Source organism: Penicillium chermesinum (assembly GCF_028974085.1).
Source record: "Penicillium chermesinum strain IBT 19713 chromosome Unknown utg000004l:1.0-3345178.0:1.0-3348027.0, whole genome shotgun sequence".
In the NCBI taxonomy this organism is placed as follows: Eukaryota; Fungi; Ascomycota; class Eurotiomycetes; order Eurotiales; family Aspergillaceae; genus Penicillium; species Penicillium chermesinum.
In genome coordinates this window covers 968,739-986,812 of record NW_026695314.1, presented here as the reverse complement: position 1 = coordinate 986,812, position 18,074 = coordinate 968,739, and the positions used below count along the sequence as shown (strand labels likewise).

The window sequence follows — 18,074 nt, the reverse complement described above, 5'->3', positions numbered from 1 at the left end:
GTATTAGTTGACGCTTCCATAAATTTACACCAGCAAGATAGTGTCTCCGAAGGCGTGAATACGACACGTCAAATTGGCGCGAAATTGCAGAAAGATTCGGATTTTGAATAGAGGAGGCAAATTCAAAGGCCTCAATAAGACGATCTCCTTCATTTGGAGCCCTTCCGGAGGGGGAAGGTGGTATTCCATAATGAATAAGTTGGTGGAGTGAAAAATTTTTCACCAGGGTGTGGTTTTCAGTAGGGTGTGGCGGACCCAAACGCGCCCGCGTTTGGGTCCGCAACGGGACTGCTACTAGCCAATCTTCGGGTGGAAAACCACCATGTATTTCCACATGAAATACCAATATTACTTCAGATAGAGCGGCAAATTTCCGATACTATAAGCCAATAACTGATGTGTCGAAGAGTGTTGTTGTTATAACGGGGCGGAATGCTCCCAAGGATCATTTCGACAGTGGTCAATTCTCTCCGGAGTGCGATAGGCAGCGGACGCAGCTCTTGAAGCAATCTCCCAAAGGATCCTCTATTAATTTCAGGATTTCACGTGCGCCAACATATGCTCTGGAAATTTAGAACGATAATATTGTCCCTCGGCATGGGAGATTTAACATTACCCCAGGGCGAGGATTATCAGCTTGCTCTGATATATAACCGGTGTTCTCATCTGACTAGTCAAGAGCTTTGTGTGGTTCGCACTCAAGATGGATTAAATTTCGTGACAAGGGCCCTGCATGTGCCGACTGTGAAAAAAAAATGCCATATGAACGTAAATTCCTGGCCGAATACAACCCGCCAAATCCACCCGTGGCGTATGATGGGAAATGAGTCTTCAAAATAATAAATGGGGAGCTCGACTATTGCCTACATAAATTCAGAGTTGGCAGAATCTTTCATCAATTGGCCGGATGGTGTAGTGGAATCACGTATCGTTCACACCGATAAGGTCCCGAGATCGAAACTCGGTCTGGTCATTTTTTTTCCCCACAACACATATCTCCGTATCGCCATTTTGGTTTGTTTCTAGATTTGCCTGTTGCTTTTTTTTCAGCTCTTTTCTTTTCTTTTAATACAGTCCCCTCATGCGAGATAGTACAAGGTAAGCTTGGAAATGAAATTTGTTGTCTGCATTATCACGAAATCCTTATACTCCCCAGACGCACGGCAAACCGCAAACTTACTAAATAGACCAATCATTCGCTTAAACACTAGTACTGGTGATGGCATCGACTTGTCGCAGATATGACCATAGATAATTTAACTAAATTAATGGCATTGGTACTCTCTATTTTGGAACAGAAGGGCTCCGATCCATAAGCAGCTCAACGTATAGCAATGCATCGGAGAATGCATATCTGATTCTAAGTGGACCCCGCCCGGGAGATCAGTCATTATTTGACTTGCATCAGGTAGGTTTACTAGCTGTAGTTAGTGGTCATGGTAACGGTTAGCTAGCATTTGGAGGTAACAGGTCTCTGTATACCCAGCACAACTCCGACGTCTCAGCAAATTAATCGAGACTCGGAGAAATGCTACATGATGCATTTCATCGCACCACGAGGACTGGAGCCACGTCAGCAGATCTCCTTCCTGATAAGGGCTCGACATTCAAGTACTGGGCTGAGGTGAATCGGAATACCACGCAAGGAGCGCCCTGTAAATATGAAGGCCCTGATTTGTGGATGAATATCATGATCTCAAGCAGCCTCCTCGAAGGACCCAACCTCCCCAAGCCGACCCACAGTATGAAAATTGGGCGACAAGCTGACCACTCAACTACATGAATAAAACCAAAACTTGGCCACCGACTGTCCAAATCAACGCATGGTCCTTTTCCGCCGCATTGTCGGGTATCCTAGGTTTCGAAGAAAGTAGAGGCATGCATAATGCGGTTATCCAGGCCTGCAGCGGGAAAGGAGCGGAAGAAACCATAGCCAATGAAATACATCACAAACCCACCTCCATCGGGGATCATATCGGGACTTTTGGACTGCAGCTTGCAGATTCATTGCAATGGCCGTGTTGGCCTCCCCCCGCCCAACCCAACTCACCGCCACTTCCCTGTAAAGGCCTTCTCCTACTGAGCCGCCGTTGCCAGAGAAAAGCAGGGAGACAACCATTGGATGCTATGGTAGGCCTTGGCAAATGCGGGGAATAAGTTTCCCGGCCCTCTCAGTTTCACCCTGTCAACTCAGGAACAGACTGGAGTTCGAGTGATGGCAAGCAGTGAAATTCGTTGATCTGCCTTCCACAAGCTGAAGACAGGTATTATTCAGTACATCGTAAATAGCAAAGATCATCCCAGTCATGAATCTCCAAGAGGGATACAGGAAAAACGAGAACATGTATACGACACAGCCATCCCAAGAACAGAAGCGAGACAACGAAAAGGAAAACAATACTTAACTAGAAACATGACATGAAGGATAAATTTCAAATCATGAGGACATCAAAATACCCTCCGCGAATAACCGTAGCAAAAGCAGCAAACATAAACGGAAAAGGCAAAAAGAAAAAAAAGTAAAATCAGATACCCAAACACATCATTAGGAGGGATGCTCGTTCTGTGCCGAATTGTAGCTGTTTCTTAGATGGAATCCCAAATGGCCCAGGAAACATCATTTGTAGCTTGAGGTAGCTTGATCTTGTCCATGATATCAAGTACGTAACAGACTGGGGTGATAGAGCAGTCGGTAGTAGCAGCCGTATGTAATCCTTGAGGAGACTTGGGGGCCCAAGTCCGTGTTAAACGTCAACCAAAGAGCGAAAAGACATCCTGAGCCAGCAGGGGATTGATTCTGGCGGTGCAATAAGTGGCCCGGTCCGGGGCAAACCATTGGCGGATAAAGAGCAGTAGTCCTGGGATTTTGGGTCCTGGAGTGATAAAAGAAAAAAAGGAGAAAGCCTGATCCGAGGGGATGAGATCCATGGGGTTTCCTTTTTCAATTCAATCCGTGGGCTTTGAATGGATTCTGAACGTGGGATAGATGGCCATTGTTCCAGGATACTAAGTGTTTGCGAACCTAACGACGCGGCGGCGACGGTCCTGAATCAACTTCTCCGTGTCCATATAAAGACTGTCGAAAAACTGCATCGCGCTGGAATCCTTGAGGATCTTTGCAACCTGCGTCCCCGCGGAGATGAGTTGGAGTACATTACGATCATCCTTGACGGGCCGTGAGCTATGCTTGGCAGCATGGCGCATCTCCAAGGAGTTCTCAAGAACAGTGATGAGTTGCTTAATCTGGCCATTGTGGAGCGTGTGTCGAGGAATCCGGCGGCGGGTAGCGAGTCTCTTCAAGAGATGCACCCATTCATTCCATTCGCGGTCCGATGGAACTTGGACGGGCCTCTTGTCCTGTTCCAGAGGGATCGGGAACTGGTATCGGGCGAAGAAGTCAAACGCCGACTGCGAGAGACGGTCGTTGACTTGGTGAAGGATTCTGTCTTGCTCTGAGGCATCTAAATTAGTGGGGAGTTGGGCAGCTCCTCCTCCCGGAGTGGGAGGTTGCGAGATACAGGCGGATCCAGGATCTGATGGGGTCCATCGAATTCATCCCCACGAGCGGGCGCGCGCCTTTGGGAGGGGTAATGCGGGCTTCCACGGGTTATATCAGCAGGGCGCCGGCTGTTCCTCTCCACGATGAACTCCGGGCTTTCCGAGGCACTTAAGGGTCCAACATCGGGTCGCAGTGGCTCACGAGCAGGAAGATTCCAGTCAGGGTACATAGGGACCGAGGGCATGGGCTGCCCAATAGGAGGATAGGATAATCGTCCGATTGGCTGGTTCATCATGTGGCCGTAACTGTCCAGAGGGCTCTGGGTTCCATGGTATTGTGTATGGCGTGGCTCGAAATCTACTGAGCTCAGAACCAATTGACGGTTGTCTCCCATCCCGTATGGTCGTGGGGCCGATGGTGCCCTTTTAACTTGACTTAGCACTAGTCATGATGGATCCCAATCTCCATGGCAGGGAGCCCAAGAAACGAAAAAGACTGGGGTTGTGGCAACCAAATACCTTTGACGGTGGATGATGGGAGAAGTCCCCGGGGGAGCGTATACATTATGGGTCATCGCGCTGTTGAAAAGGTATGAGTAAAATTCCACGAAAGAAAAGAAGGGGGAGGAAGGGAGGGGGGGAGGCAGATGGGGGGGAAACGGGGCGATGTGTTTGTGCTGACCTCGAACGAGATAAGAAATCTAGTTTACTGGTAACTCCTCGAGATGGGAGATCTGCCGGCGTAGATATCGACTGGTAGCTTGGTGCAGCCGGGAAGGGGGACTGGAGGGCTGGAACCATGAGGCAGAACAGAAAGAAATGATCAAGAGGGGGAAAGAAAATAGGAATTGAATCAGATTATATTAAGGGGGATCAGGGCCGAATTGGGCTCTGTAGGGTTTTTGAGATAAGGAAGTGGCGAGCGAGTCTAGGGACATGAAGGAGATGAGGAATCACAGACGGTCACATCCAGATAATATATGGGCTTAAACGCATTTTGGGTCAAATTTACTAGTAGGCGTGCCTGACGCCTACGACTGGACCGTGCTGGTACAATCCCACAAGTGGATAGAGAGCCGCGCTAGAAGCTTCAAGGCCGAGGTGGAGTAAGCAATTTAGTAGATGATGCACCGATGGGGGGGTGGCTATCACTACTTGGGTTCATTGTATACCGGTGACAGGGAACACCCCAGTTGCCCCTGGTCCCGCTGCAGAGAGTCTCCCAGTCAGAGTATACCGATCGATCGCAGCCAAGTTTGGCGCCATGACTGATTTGACCAAGCGGAGACGCATGGGGCGGCTCTAGGGTTGATTTGAGGGGTGAAGGAGTGTACCCACAGATTGGGGAGGGGGACGGTTTTGCAATGCATTCCGATCTTCACAGGTTCGGGGATTGTTCGACGACCCCACGACCAGCCAACACCAGTGGACTGCTGAAACTGGGGCACAAAGCTTTGGGCAGCAGTTGGGTATGGAGGCGTGGAAAGGGAGTCAGGCTCTTGTCTCCTATTAGCCCACAATGGCCTAAAGTGGAAGCGCGAGCGATCTTCAACATTTGCACCAGGGAAAGGAATGGGAATGAAAGCCTAACGGTGGATGCGGAGCGTGTATCCACACCCCCCCCCCGTGACGTGCATCGAGAGGACCTGGGACTGCTTCGACTTTGCCTGTCTCCTACTCACGGATGGGCCCGAGGTGTAGTCGATTGGGCACAGCTAATTGTGGCCCAATTAGCGCTTGGACCAGTAGATTCATTGTTATGCGCGGATTGTAATCGATGAGCGCCCGCGGGCTATTTGGGCCAACCAAGCAGGTATATTCCCATTTTCGGGGGGGCTTTTTGGAGCCCAACAGCCCAATGTCTTACATGGCTTCCGGGGGTGCTTAAGGAGGCGTTCCCGTAATAACCTTTAACTCCCGAAAACCCTTGATTAAACTCTATAGGACAATTAGATCACTCCGTGTGGCAAAAAAACAAAAAAAAGGAATTGGCACTGGGGCTAGTTAGACGCCGCTGAGGTCGATGGCACCTATAACCACCGGGTTATTGCAGGACATGACAACCAGACCGTTATGCCCTCCCGCTATCAATGAATCTGAGCCTTCGTCATAGGCTGCAGATCTCCACAAGCCCGTTCATAGTACTTGGGCTGGCAGCTTCGTGCCAATGCGATGGGCGTATTCCTAACGTCATAGAGTAAGTAACATGATCGGCATGAGATGTAGTCGGAGCCGAATTCTGATCTCGACTTACCTCGCAGCTTAACCGGATAGCCTCCTCCATGCCTATGCGGGCCTCGTACCCCAGAATTTCTTTGGCTTTGCGGCCGCTAGCATAGCGGACTGCACACGCATCGCGGACACTTCCTCGGCATAAGGTGGTGGTCGTGCCGGTCAACCAACTAGTCCATTCGCAGATCCATCCGGCGTAGTAAGCCACCGATTCAGGAATATGTACCTCGAAGGGAGGGGTGTGCCCAAAATGTGCCCAGATCGTCCGGCAGAAGTCACGGAAAGTGATCGGCTCATTATTTTGGATGAAGAAGGCCTCCCCGGCCGCAGTTCGGGACCCGACGAGGTTCTCGACGGCGAGAACGTGGGCATCTGCGATATTGCTCACATGCGTGACATCCCATAGGTTCTGACCATCCCCAAGGATCCACGGGGTTTCAAATTTGGCAATGCATGCATGTATGGCTGGTACCAGTTGATAGTCACCCGGCCCACATAGTACAGAGGGGCGAAGGGCACATGTAGCCAGCTTATCGCTTGATGCCTTGAGAACTAAAGCCTCGGCCGTGGCCTATTATTGGTCAATATTCGTCCAAAATGCCTCTCGAACCAAGCTCGATACTGCCCAAGGGTAGCAAAGAACCGAAAAACACTTAGAGTAACTGACCTTGGATTCCCCATAGATGAGCGAGTTCGTTGACGATGTCGGCCAACTTTCATCAATATTGCGATAGGGCAATCGCATATCATCAATGACCACACAGCAACTGCTTGTATAGATGAATACTCCAGCACCGAATTGGACAGCGGCATCCAACATGTTCTGCGTTCCTACAACATTGATCTTCCATACTTCCTGTTCTAATTCGCGGCCAAAACGATGCGCCAGATCCGGAACAATACCAGCGGTGTGGATGATCACATCGGGCCGAATGGCTTCGAGTGCCTCATTGACTTCTGCTGCCCATGTCACGTCTACTTGAAGGTACTCGATGTTATCTGGCAAGTCATGCTGGGGCCGCGGGGGTCTTCGGTCGATGACGGTGATGGCGCACGTCGGATGTTTCTCCAACAGCGCCCGAACAATAGCAGCACCCACAAACCCAGTACCTCCGGTGACAAGTACTTTTCTTGATGCCCAGTCGTCGCTCATGGTGGCAAGTATGGGGGGAAAAGGGTTGGTGGGCACCAGCAAGGGACGTAGCGGGGGAATTTCCCGCACCCTAATAGACTCGTCACACCTAGACGGGGGGATCACCGACGTGACACAAGACGCGCAGATGCTTGAACACCGAACACCTTGCATAAATCAACGAAAGGGACCAATTACTTGAGCCAGAAAGAGCAAGAAGCAGATGAAATACAAAGGAAAATTGATTCCTATCTATACATGCGGCGAAGTATGAACCACTCCACATCCCAGCGCAAGGCACAGGGAATGCGATACACGCCAAAACCTAATATACAGATCCTCGCTAGAGGTGATTATTCCCGTCGCCAAAACAAATTGAGCCTTAGGCAAGACTCCCGCTGCGACAATCCGACGAAAACTCCAAAGTAAATGCAAGAAGGGCCATGCTACCTGAGTATCAGTTCGTGACCACAGAAACAGCGCCATCCAATCGGCATAGATAGTTTAAGCGCCAACGCGGCACAGCACCAATCCACCCATCTTCTTCTCCACGCACTCGCGTGCCTCTAAGATGCCGCGATCCGTCGAAATATAAAGACTCTCTCCTGGAGAACGCAGACCGGCCACATGCTGTGCTTCGTCTCCACGGACAATCCGGCGCAAGCTCTCGACATCGAGAGTGATTCGTCGGGTTGGCTTGCTGACCATGGTGATCTTTCCGAGAACGGACTCGTTGCGCCAGTACTTCAGGCCGAGCCAGAGCCGTCTTGACGCAACATTTTCTCGAGTGATAGGTTCCACGTTTTCAGCTGTAGGATAACCGAGGATGGGATGCGCAGGGGGTGGAGTTGGGCCAGCGCGGACGACGGAGGAGATGTAACCGGAGTTTTGTAGGGCCTGGCAGAGTCTCAGGTGCAGGTTGGAGTTGGGAAATAGAGGTGAGTCCCAGGCGAGCCTTTGTGGCGTTGTTAAGGTGCGAACATACAGCCGCAAGGTTGACGAGAGACATTTTGGCTGAAGGGAAGGTGTGGACGGTGTTTGGATGGTGTCAACGGGAGGTTGCGCGAGCAGGCGAAGGGTCCCCGAATGGTATTCAGGCGAGGAAGTAAAGTATCTGGAAGGGAGACGCAGAGATGAGCTCAATGCAATAAGAACGACCACGTTAGCCCAAATTGAATGAGCTGGGAAGCAATTGGACCTCGTACGGAGCCTTCGTGCCGGAAGATCGAATGGAAATTTTCGGAGAAACCGTGCCTCCGGGATGGGGGTAATTTACATGTACCCGTGTACTGCGCAGGTAACCAGTACCTGCCCCACCGTTAGAAATAGGTGTGCCAGCTCGGTATCCAATACTTTATCTCATCACATCACACTCTAAGCGCCCAGAGAGCACTAGGGCGCCTAGGCGTAGAACCCCCCTCCAGTGCTATAAGAGCTGCAGATCGTGAGTTGGCCATGTCTTCCCCGCTTTCTTGTGCTTTCGACTTTCCTTCGTCTTTGCAATTTCGTACATTAATATGCCTCCGCGACCAGGCGAGGATACCGTATTGACGGTGTGAGTGAGACTGACATTTCCCCGCAGACAAGCTTTCGCATGCACCACACGAGGCAGCAATGAATTAAGAATACTTTCTGACGCAATGAACCAGCTTCGCAGATATTCATTATTACTTTACGGCGCCAACCCCTAAGCCTCGATATCATCGATTTGATAAAAGCTCCTATGTATACATCCACCATGACGCGGCTCAGAAGAAGTCCCGGTTTGAAATAGCCAATCACCCCGGGACGGCGGAGCAGGATGCATTTACTGGAGCCTTGGATAATGTGCATATTCAACATTCAGACCAATTTCCTACTCGTTTCACCCTAACGGTGGACGGCTTGACCGGATCACCTCAACCTGAAGCATCACAATATGAATGGCGGCTACCCAGCGACGACGGACAGGATTTAATTCGCATCCACACGATAGACATGTATCTCTGGACAGTGGACGATGCAAATCACTTCCTGGACACGGCTACCCAGTTCCTGTCCGCTTCTCAGGTGGAAACTGATGGAGAGCCGGTTGTTCAACAACCGGAGGCACCTATGAGCTCTGTGGTGCAGCAACTCGAGAACATTGCGATCTCAGACCCGGCATATCAGAATGGTCAGACTCGAAACTCTCGATCCGAGTCGACAACAGTACCAGCTGCGGTATCACCTCCGCAGCCGCCTGCCCAATCCCTCAGTTTCCCGCCTCCTCCAAGTGCACCGGCAGCCGAGCCTCAGCAATCGCCCCAGCAGTCACAATCGGCATACCAAACGCCAGCCGAGGAAAAGAAAGAATCGCCAGCTTTCACTCCGTTGCCATACAACCCTGCTGCTCCTCCTGCGCCGGAACCCATCTCTCATCGCGAGAAGACACCCCCACCGGAAGACGGCGCCGAAGGCACCGGCCTGATGGCCGCCGCTGCCGCAGACCAGGGAACGCCATACACCCCACCACATCAAGTAGGCGGCGCCGTGGGAATAGGAGCACTTTCTCCCCCGCCAACCGGCCCAACCGGTTATGCTTCACCACCGCCCAGCGCGGGCCTGGCACACGCCAGCACGTTCCCATTATCCTCCCAGCCTCTCTCAAGCCCTGGCGTTGCATCGTTCCAACAATCCTTCATGACTGGCCAGCAACCGCCCCAGTCTCAATACCAGCAGCACTATGACTCGCACAGATCTAGCTCCATGTCGTTTGCGCCGCCTCCGCCCCAGCCTCAGTCCCCGCCCCAAGCGCCTGCGCACCATCAGGACCCTAATGCTCATTTATTCAGTGGGGCTGTATATGGAAACCCGTTGTCACCGCCGCCAGTGGGCTTTTCAAATTACTCGTACGATCAGCCGCAGCAGGTTGCGCCGGGTACGTCGGAGTATGATGTGCATACGCAGGTTTATCGGCCTACGGAGGCCGAGGTGGGTTCCCACGGACACAAGCAAGCGATCAAATCAATGAAAGCTCCAGGGCAGAGGTCGCAGACGTTTCAGCATGGTGCGTCGCGGATCGACAGCGGAGTGAATCGGTGGTTGAAGAAGCTGGAGAAGAAGATTGGTTGAATGAATGATTGCCCGTGGCAGTACGAATGCTCATGTCTTATGATATTTTATCGTACTATATATTGTATTTCGAAACAGGATATGAATTGCATTCCCCTCCATTGGACTCCAAGCATAGGTTAAATTATACAGATAGATTTATGGGCGAAGTAAAAGTTGTGAAACCGGGGAAGGGGATGCATTCACTTCTTGCATACAAAGCGCAAAGCAAAGAACCTCTTCAAAGATAAATAACATGAATACTAAATGTGCTCAACCGAAGAATGCAATCAATCGCTCAATAAAACAGTATGCTGGGTCAGCTAGAAAAGAATACACCATCGCACCATGGATCCAAGACTCTGGGTCTCCAGAACAGAGAAGCCAGATGCCATCGCAAGTGCGGCAGAAAACAGCAAGCCCCACAAGGGCTGATGAAGATAAGGTCAAGCAAAAGGGACCAAGAGGCAATCTGAGCTCTGCGCTCGTTGAGAATCGAGAATGGTAAGGGTATAAACAGAGAAAATAAGACAATGATCCAGAATATAAGACTTGGTGAACGCAGCCTGCGGAACGAGCATGTTTCTCACAGAGTCAGGCTCTGGAAGTCAATATCGTCGGTGACAGCCTTTGCCTCTGGCGGAGGGCTGCTGAGCTTGGCCAGCCCCGGTAGGAGGCTCTTCGTTAGGCTGGGCGGAGGGCGCTGAGACATTGACGTCCTTCGAAGCCTTTGTGGGCGCATCGGAAGTGTCAATAAGAGCGTCGCTGGATTCAGCATCCACGGGCTCAGTAGCAGCAGGTTTAGGGGTTTCTTCTTGATCAGCAAGAGCGCCGATGTCAAGGAGTGGGGTAGAGTAGCCTTCAGTAGAAGTCTCAGGTTGGTCCTCAAAGGTTGCATCATCAGTCTTAGCCTCAACAGGAGTCTCGACTGGGATTTCCTGCGACTCTTTTGCTTCAGGCTCGGTAGGAACTGGTGCATCTGTAGCACTCTCCGAGGTTGCTGATTGTTCTGGCGCCTGGTGAGGCTCTTCAGAAGCAGGCTTTTCAGGCTTTGCGGGGGTTTGTTCACCGGTCTCTGCTGTTGATGGCTCAGTTACCTCTGGAATTGGCTCTGGGACTGAATTTTCAACGTGCTGAACAGCAGGCTCGAGAGGTTCGGGAGCTGTCTCAACTGAAGGGCTCTCCTTAGCTTTTGCCTTCTCCTCACTTTTCTCCTCAGAAGTTGGCTTCGCAGAACTTTCCAGAGATCCTCCCAAATCAGATTTTTGAGTTTGAGTGACCTCGGGCTCTTCAGGAATTGAAGGAGTAGGCTCTTCGATATTCTCTTTCTCACTCTCCGGCTGTTTCACTGGCGCTTTGGCTTCCTGTGGTTCCTTCTGAGCTACAGGCCCCTTCTTAGGAGCTTGCTTGCTCTCAGCTTGGGCGCGCAGAGGGGCAGCCTTTGCCTTATGCTGAGTAGTAGTGCGTTCTGGTGCTTTCCCTGAGAGATTGACGAGGCGCCTTCGACGGAGTTGTGCCCTTTGGTGGGACCTTAGCCTCGGGTCTATCGTGAGTTTTGCTGGCTGAGCTTGCAGTGGGGCGCATCATTCGCGCCAGGAACCCTTCGTTCACAGGCTTGGTGCCACCACCTCCATCACTGACCCGAGAGCTGGGTCGTTCGGCTGGTTGACTTGCAAGCGAAGGTCGAGATGACTGTTTACGGATACTCGCAGTAGTACCTGCAGCTGGGCGCGTTTGAGTGGGGGCGGTGCTTTTGAGGGAGGAAGGCTTTCTTGTGAGGGTGGAACCAGAAGTACTGGTCCGACCGGAAGAGGGGGCGCTAGTTCCCAATCTCGCGGCTGAAGATTGAGTAGGGGCAGTCATGGAAGATGGCAGTCGTACAGGCTTGGTAGGAGACTTTGGGCGCGTCTTCGAGCTCGGCGGTGATGACTTGGTAGCCTCCTGGACGGGTGTTGAACCCCGCGTGGTTCGGGCAGTGGGTTTAGCTGCCGGATTCAGAGAAGCGCGGCTAGACTTGGAGGCAAGGTTATTCGACCGTTCTTTAGCAGCTTCGCGGCTTGATTTCGACCCGGTAGTAGAGGCCGGGGTTTGCTTAGAAGCCGTAGAAGCCGCGGTCGATGGGGGTTTGCTTGGAGGATTGTTCTTCGCAGAATGGATATTTGATGGACGCTTGGTTACAGTCTTGGGAGCGAGTTTCTCCGCACTTTCTCCTCCACTCGCAGCCACAGGTGCAGTCTCATTAGCCTTGGTACCTTCTTTCTTGGTTTCTTGGACCTTTGCTGGTGGGGTGGGATTCTCGGTAAGAGTGGGTTTCGCTTCAGTATCACTCAGCTGGTCTGGCTTCACAGGCGGAGTAGCCAGTGTGTCTGCCTTGTTCAGGGCATCGAGAACACCGGGCTGGCCTCCATGCCCACCACCAGGTGTAGGCGAAGCCACGTTTGCGCGGCGAGATTCCACTCCGTGCTCATTGATCTGCGGACCGAACATGCCAGATTCGTCACTTGGTCCACTAGTCTTCCGCAGTGGTGAGCCCTGTGTAGATGATTGAATGGCTCCTTCCACAGTCACGAAGCTGGCGCGGACGCGAGAAAGCTGGCGAGTCGATCCAGGAGTATCAGGTCCGGAGCTGGAGCCTACAGGGGATCTTCCGCGAGAAGGAGGGGAAGTAATGGGACTCTGACTGTTTTCGAACTTCGCCAGCAAGCTGCGAACGCCCGGATGGGCAGTGTTATTGTTGTTGTCAGACATGGTTTCGGAGGGTCAGGGGTGTAGGCGCAAATAGAGGGGGTGGAAACTGCAGAAACGCGTCTGCTTAGCGCACAGGGGGCGCGTGGGAGGCCGACAGAGCGACAGGAGGAAGGGATGTGTCTTCCGGACGCAATGCAATGAGAATGAACACGGTGTTTTCTCAGAAGAAAGCTCAATGGGAAGGGAGTGGTGAACACTGGGGTCGATCAAGGAAACCCGGTGACGCTAGTGACGATTAGCGCATCCAATGGGGTGAAACGCATGAGCCTTGCCCCTCTCCTTTCAGGGGACGTTTGATCCATGGTAAACTATTGTATTTTATCCTGAGACGTCTTCTGGCGCTTTTCTAGCCTGTAATCAATCCATCTGTCGGAGTAACCGGAGTCTCGTCCCACCTCCTGAGAGCTTCCCTTACTCATTTCCTCGACCTCGAAGTGGCCTGTGGGGGTCTACGGAAACCTCGGCTGCGAAACTCCTCGCGAAGACTAACAATAATTGTCTATCTGGATTCAAATCTTGGATTAACTACGGAGCGCAGTCGCTGACAAACTCCAAGGTGTTCAGGTTAGGCTTCGAAGGGTCAATGTTTACCATGTTTACTCCTTGCCGGAAAGGTGGCGTAACGCCTCAGGCAGAACTGCCAAATCGCCCGTTCCAAGGTTGCGGTAGCTGCAATTCCGTGGTCGGCCGATTGCATCTGTACCAAAGAATGTTTCTGTTTCTCCCAATTGATACACTTTGTCAATAGGCTCCAATATAACTACGGTGTAAAGGATTCCCAACTGTGTGGCGGAAGAACACGGGGCCAGCTGCTAGAAAGCCAGTAGTCAGCAGTGGGGCAAAGTATTTCACAGGTAAATTGCGATGGGTCTGATGGGGGAATCTTCCACCTGCAGCAATGCAAGGCCTCTTCTCGAGCAGTTCCCCCATCAAAATCGGAAGACGTAGGGGAAAGACGCCAAAGATTCTCTCCTTACACATCGCTGGCAAAGGCTCCGCCCAGCTTTACTAGTTCAACCCATCGGGCATCCTTCCGGATCTTGATCTTCCCTGATCTCATCAGTTGCGTATGTAGCACGTTCAAAGGTCTGATGATCACATCATTAGCGAAGGAAACCAGGACCTTGATTAGCCATATATCGGGGCTTGTATTTTATCTGTTGGTCTATTCATGATAGAAAATTTGTTGACTCGTCAATACTACGTTGCTCATTTCAGGGATAAGAGAAACATACTTCCAGAATGGGTTGCCCATAGCATTGGGCTACCCCAAACGGTAGAGACGCAGAGACCTCCGGAATAGAAGAAAGCTGGGAAGGAATCCGATAACGCCAGACATCCTCCAGATATCCCTCAGAGGTACGCCAACTCACCGTGTACATTCAGGTACTCTGAAACAGGGTCTTCCAGACAGCCAAAGCTCTAGGGAAGTACGCAGGCCACTTTGGACTGTCGGCCGTTGCAGGCAATGGTAGCCTATCTCTATCGAGGAAAAAGGCAGAAGGCTATTATTCTCCATAGAAACATCGGCAGCGAATCACAAAAAAAAGGCTCGACTTTCTTAACTCTGGGACCGACATGGTCGCAATAATACCATGGCTGTCGGCTGAGGTGACGGGGTTACAGCAACTGACAACAGATCCTAGTAAAGAAACATCCAGTACCATACTTTCCCCGGGGGAGAAGTGGATACGATTAGGCCTCACTAGGGTGAATGAAAGACCTTTTTCCTGAAGCAACCAAATGCCCACCCTGATGATATAGAAGTCTCCTTGTGCGCGTCGTAATAGAGTACTTTGTTTATTTTCATGCAGTTCAAAGGCCCAGACGCGACAGGCAACAAAGCATGCCTCATTGCTACAATTCCTACACCAGATCTTCTCCAAGCGATCGGACAAGCCGACACAGTTGATGAAAAAAGGTGTTCGCGTCGAGAGGGGATAGTGTGAGCCCAATGACACTGTGCGACCAGCATGCGCAAGCACAGAGGCCAGTCGCGGTTTCCAAAAATAAGAATAATCAATAAGGTGTTCAAGAGAACACTTTCAGAGATTAAACTGAAAAGAACAGATACTACACTTGATCTAAGCCAATTGGCAAAGAGAGCTGAAAAAAAAAAGAGGAAGAAGAACAAGAATTGCGGCGGGAATTCCACTGCTTATAAGCTGGAGGGAGCTTGCCCGGCGCCGATCTTCCGCTAGCGTATAAAGTGGATCTTCGTTAAGCGAGCCAATGATAAGCAAGGCCCACGCGTTTGTACTTTGGATTGCTACAGTGCCCTGAGAAACCAAGAACAATCAAGTTGTCAAATTTACATAATAACTGAGTCATGCCAGGTCTGCCACCAATTCAAATTCTATATCCTCTATGCTTGACTCGCCCGTCAGCTGGATTGTCCATGCTGCTGCCGTTGTTCCGGGCAGGGAAGGGACCGGATTGATCATTCTGCTTCCTGGATCAATCGAGACCACATCCAGGCCTATATTGAGAAAAACATACAGTCAGCCCTATAGAAGGGGACCGAAGAAAGCTATACTATGGTGCAAATCGAAGAGCTTGTGCTTAGAACAAATACGGTCAAGCCATACAGCTTACCGTAGCTGCCCTCTCGTCGCCCGACAGCTGTGAACTAAAAAGACAAGATAGCCTCATCGATAAGCGCCATAAAGAAACCTGAAACCCTGGTCTGTCTAGTTGACCAAAGGATAATACACAGTGCATGATTTGGAACCAAGTCGCGGCAGTTATAGACGGTATCCGAGCTATCAACTCCACTGCAGTTTATTCGGTCGAAGCCTTCAGTCTTCTGGGTTTATCACTCCCCACAACACACCCACAACACACCACTATACAGAAGAATGCCCAGAGAAGCCCGCGAGCGCTCGAGAGAGCTGGTGGAATATGATTATCCGACAGTCCGAAGTGCAGATTCCGTTCTCCGTTTCACAACGGCTTTGATTACCGCGTCGAGGTAATCGCATACACTCGTAATGGTACACATCCGTTACATGGACGGCCATATTTTGATTTGGAAAGTATCTGGGAGGAGGATACTTATAACCAGTTCGAAATCGGTCTGTGGAGCATGAAATGAGGACTGTGGCTTAGGAACCCCATGTGAATCATGTGGCAGCGGTTAGTCAATGAGACAGGAAATAACTAACTAGAAAGGACTTGTGGCTGTCTAATCTACTTTTACAGGTCACGGGTGGAATTGGGCGAGAAAACCTGATTAAGTTCCGTCGGAGTCACTTCATCTTTCAAACCCTCGAGATACTGGACTGGAGCTCATCAGGGGCCTCAAGTTTATTGCTGGAAAGCCTTGCCGTTGTAAGAGGTGTCCGGCTAACTATCGCCCACGGCGAGGTTCCAGTGATTCATCTTGAGATTAAGAAGTTCCGGCAAAGGTCGATTCCCTCAGGGATGACATTATGAGCCCAATAAATATGCTATGAAAACGATCTATGATTGTTCTCTCCTGTTCGTCCATTTCATAGGTCTTTTCAATCCTGGGGACATCGTGACTTCGACCACATGCGGTTTATCGTGTATACTTCAGCTGGGTCGCTCTTTCAAATCGAAACTTAGTGGTTTGCTACTCAAGGTTCAGCAAATGACAAGGCAGAAAAGGAGGCAAGACTCTTCGTAAAATAAAGCAAGAACCAGGTTAAAACCAAGCATGGCGGAGATTGTAGCAGCAGCTGGCGACCTCGCGGGCAAGTGTCCCAATTGGGTGGCGCGCCAGCTGATCACTGATCAACTCAAGGTGACCAATCATTTGGGTTTATTCGGTTGCATTGCGGTGACATGTCTGCCCAGGTTAGCTTTGCGCCCGGAGCTAGGCTGTATACAAGAGTTATCGTGCTCGAGAGTCCTGACCTCGGGACATCTTCTCATGGCGTGTTTTGCTCCGAACCGGAGTATTTCCGGATTAACGATCATCCATCCCCGTTAACAAAATCGAAAAAGCTCCGATGACGGCGAATCTTGATGTGAGGAAGCAATTCTAACAAACCACAATGGCTGCTGCTGCTCGTACTCTCCGCATTGGTATGGTTGACAGAAAAGGAAGAGAGAATTTCTGTTTGTAATGAGTCTGACCATACCTTGTAGGACTTATTCCCGGTGACGGCATCGGCCGAGAGGTCATTCCGGTATGTCCTTCTCGCAGAGCTTCTTGCGACGTTTTCCCCAGTGACAAGTGCACCAATTGATTGAAAACAGGCTGGTCGACGGATTCTTGAATCTCTCCCCTCATCTCTGAACCTCAACTTCAGCTTTGTAGACCTGGAGGCTGGTTACGACACTTTCAAAGCTACTGGAACCGCCCTGCCCGACAAGACCGTCGACATCCTCAAGAAGGAGTGTGATGGAGCTCTCTTCGGCGCTGTCAGGTATGGATAACTACCCATAAAGCCTTGAACTTCTTCTTAGATGTGACAAGTCACTAACTCAAATATCTTCCTCTCAGCTCCCCAAGCACCAAGGTCGCTGGCTACTCCTCCCCCATTGTTGCCCTTCGCAAGAAGCTCGATCTGTATGCCAACGTCCGTCCCGTCAAGACCACCGCCGGCAGTAGCAACGGCAACCCAATTGACCTGGTGATCGTCCGTGAGAACACCGAAGACCTGTATGTCAAGGAGGAGCAGACCAAGGAGACCCCGGAGGGCAAGGTCGCCGAGGCCATCAAGCGCATTTCCGAGCGCGCCTCGTCGCGCATCTCCACCATCGCCGGAGAGATTGCCCTGCGTCGCCAGAACATCCGCACCGCAGCCCCCGGAACCTCAAACCGCACCAGCCCCATGGTGACCATCACCCACAAGTCGAACGTCCTCTCTCAGACCGACGGTCTCTTCCGTGAGACCGCTCGCAAGGCCCTTGCCGCACAGAAGTTCTCTTCCGTCCACGTGGAGGAGCAGATCGTCGACTCCATGGTCTACAAGCTGTTCCGCCAGCCTGAGTACTATGATGTCATTGTCGCTCCTAACCTGTACGGTGACATTCTGTCGGACGGTGCCGCCGCGCTCGTCGGCAGCCTGGGTCTCGTTCCCAGCGCCAACGTCGGCGATGGCTTCGCTATCGGTGAGCCCTGCCACGGCTCTGCCCCCGATATCGAGGGCAAGGGCATCGCCAACCCCATTGCTACCCTGCGCAGTGTTGCTCTCATGCTCGAGTTCCTCGGCGAGGAGAACGCTGCCGCCAAGATCTACGCCGCCGTCGACGGCAACCTGGACGATGCTAAGTTCCTCTCCCCCGACATGGGTGGCGAGGCCACTACCGAGGAGGTTCTGAACGATGTGCTGAAGCGCCTGTAGAAGATAGCTTGTATATAAAACTTGCCCTTTGTGTGATGGGATTATTCCCATGGAAAAATTATCTATGCTACAATCTG

General features: G+C 51.4%; 6 protein-coding genes across 6 annotated transcripts; 2 read left to right on the top strand and 4 right to left on the bottom strand.

Moving 5' to 3' along the window:
- Positions 1 to 3,006: 3,006 nt before the first annotated feature.
- N7468_005263 (uncharacterized protein) lies at positions 3,007 to 3,893 on the bottom strand (the record flags this gene model as incomplete). Its single annotated transcript, XM_058474560.1, has 2 exons — positions 3,007 to 3,450; positions 3,519 to 3,893. The coding sequence occupies 2 exons, from the start codon at positions 3,891 to 3,893 to the stop codon at positions 3,007 to 3,009; spliced, it is 819 nt and encodes a 272-aa protein (XP_058330300.1).
- Positions 3,894 to 5,634: 1,741 nt separating this feature from the next.
- On the bottom strand, positions 5,635 to 6,883 carry N7468_005262 (uncharacterized protein; the record flags this gene model as incomplete). Its single annotated transcript, XM_058474559.1, has 3 exons — positions 5,635 to 5,682; positions 5,753 to 6,301; positions 6,398 to 6,883. 3 exons carry the CDS (start codon positions 6,881 to 6,883, stop codon positions 5,635 to 5,637), a joined length of 1,083 nt encoding a protein of 360 aa, XP_058330299.1.
- Positions 6,884 to 7,366: 483 nt separating this feature from the next.
- N7468_005261 (mitochondrial 37S ribosomal protein uS8m) lies at positions 7,367 to 7,871 on the bottom strand (the record flags this gene model as incomplete). Its single annotated transcript, XM_058474558.1, has 2 exons — positions 7,367 to 7,759; positions 7,848 to 7,871. 2 exons carry the CDS (start codon positions 7,869 to 7,871, stop codon positions 7,367 to 7,369), a joined length of 417 nt encoding a protein of 138 aa, XP_058330298.1.
- Positions 7,872 to 8,379: 508 nt separating this feature from the next.
- On the top strand, positions 8,380 to 9,955 carry N7468_005260 (uncharacterized protein; the record flags this gene model as incomplete). The annotated part of the gene is made up of 2 exons (XM_058474557.1): positions 8,380 to 8,417; positions 8,512 to 9,955. The coding sequence occupies 2 exons, from the start codon at positions 8,380 to 8,382 to the stop codon at positions 9,953 to 9,955; spliced, it is 1,482 nt and encodes a 493-aa protein (XP_058330297.1).
- Positions 9,956 to 10,542: 587 nt separating this feature from the next.
- Positions 10,543 to 12,682, bottom strand: N7468_005259 (uncharacterized protein; the record flags this gene model as incomplete). The annotated part of the gene is given in 2 exon segments (XM_058474556.1): positions 10,543 to 11,414; positions 11,428 to 12,682. The coding sequence occupies 2 exon segments, from the start codon at positions 12,680 to 12,682 to the stop codon at positions 10,543 to 10,545; spliced, it is 2,127 nt and encodes a 708-aa protein (XP_058330296.1).
- A 4,019-nt stretch (positions 12,683 to 16,701) lies between these two features.
- lysB (homoisocitrate dehydrogenase lysB) lies at positions 16,702 to 17,997 on the top strand (the record flags this gene model as incomplete). Its single annotated transcript, XM_058474555.1, has 4 exons — positions 16,702 to 16,732; positions 16,796 to 16,836; positions 16,907 to 17,076; positions 17,154 to 17,997. 4 exons carry the CDS (start codon positions 16,702 to 16,704, stop codon positions 17,995 to 17,997), a joined length of 1,086 nt encoding a protein of 361 aa, XP_058330295.1.
- Positions 17,998 to 18,074: the final 77 nt, after the last annotated feature.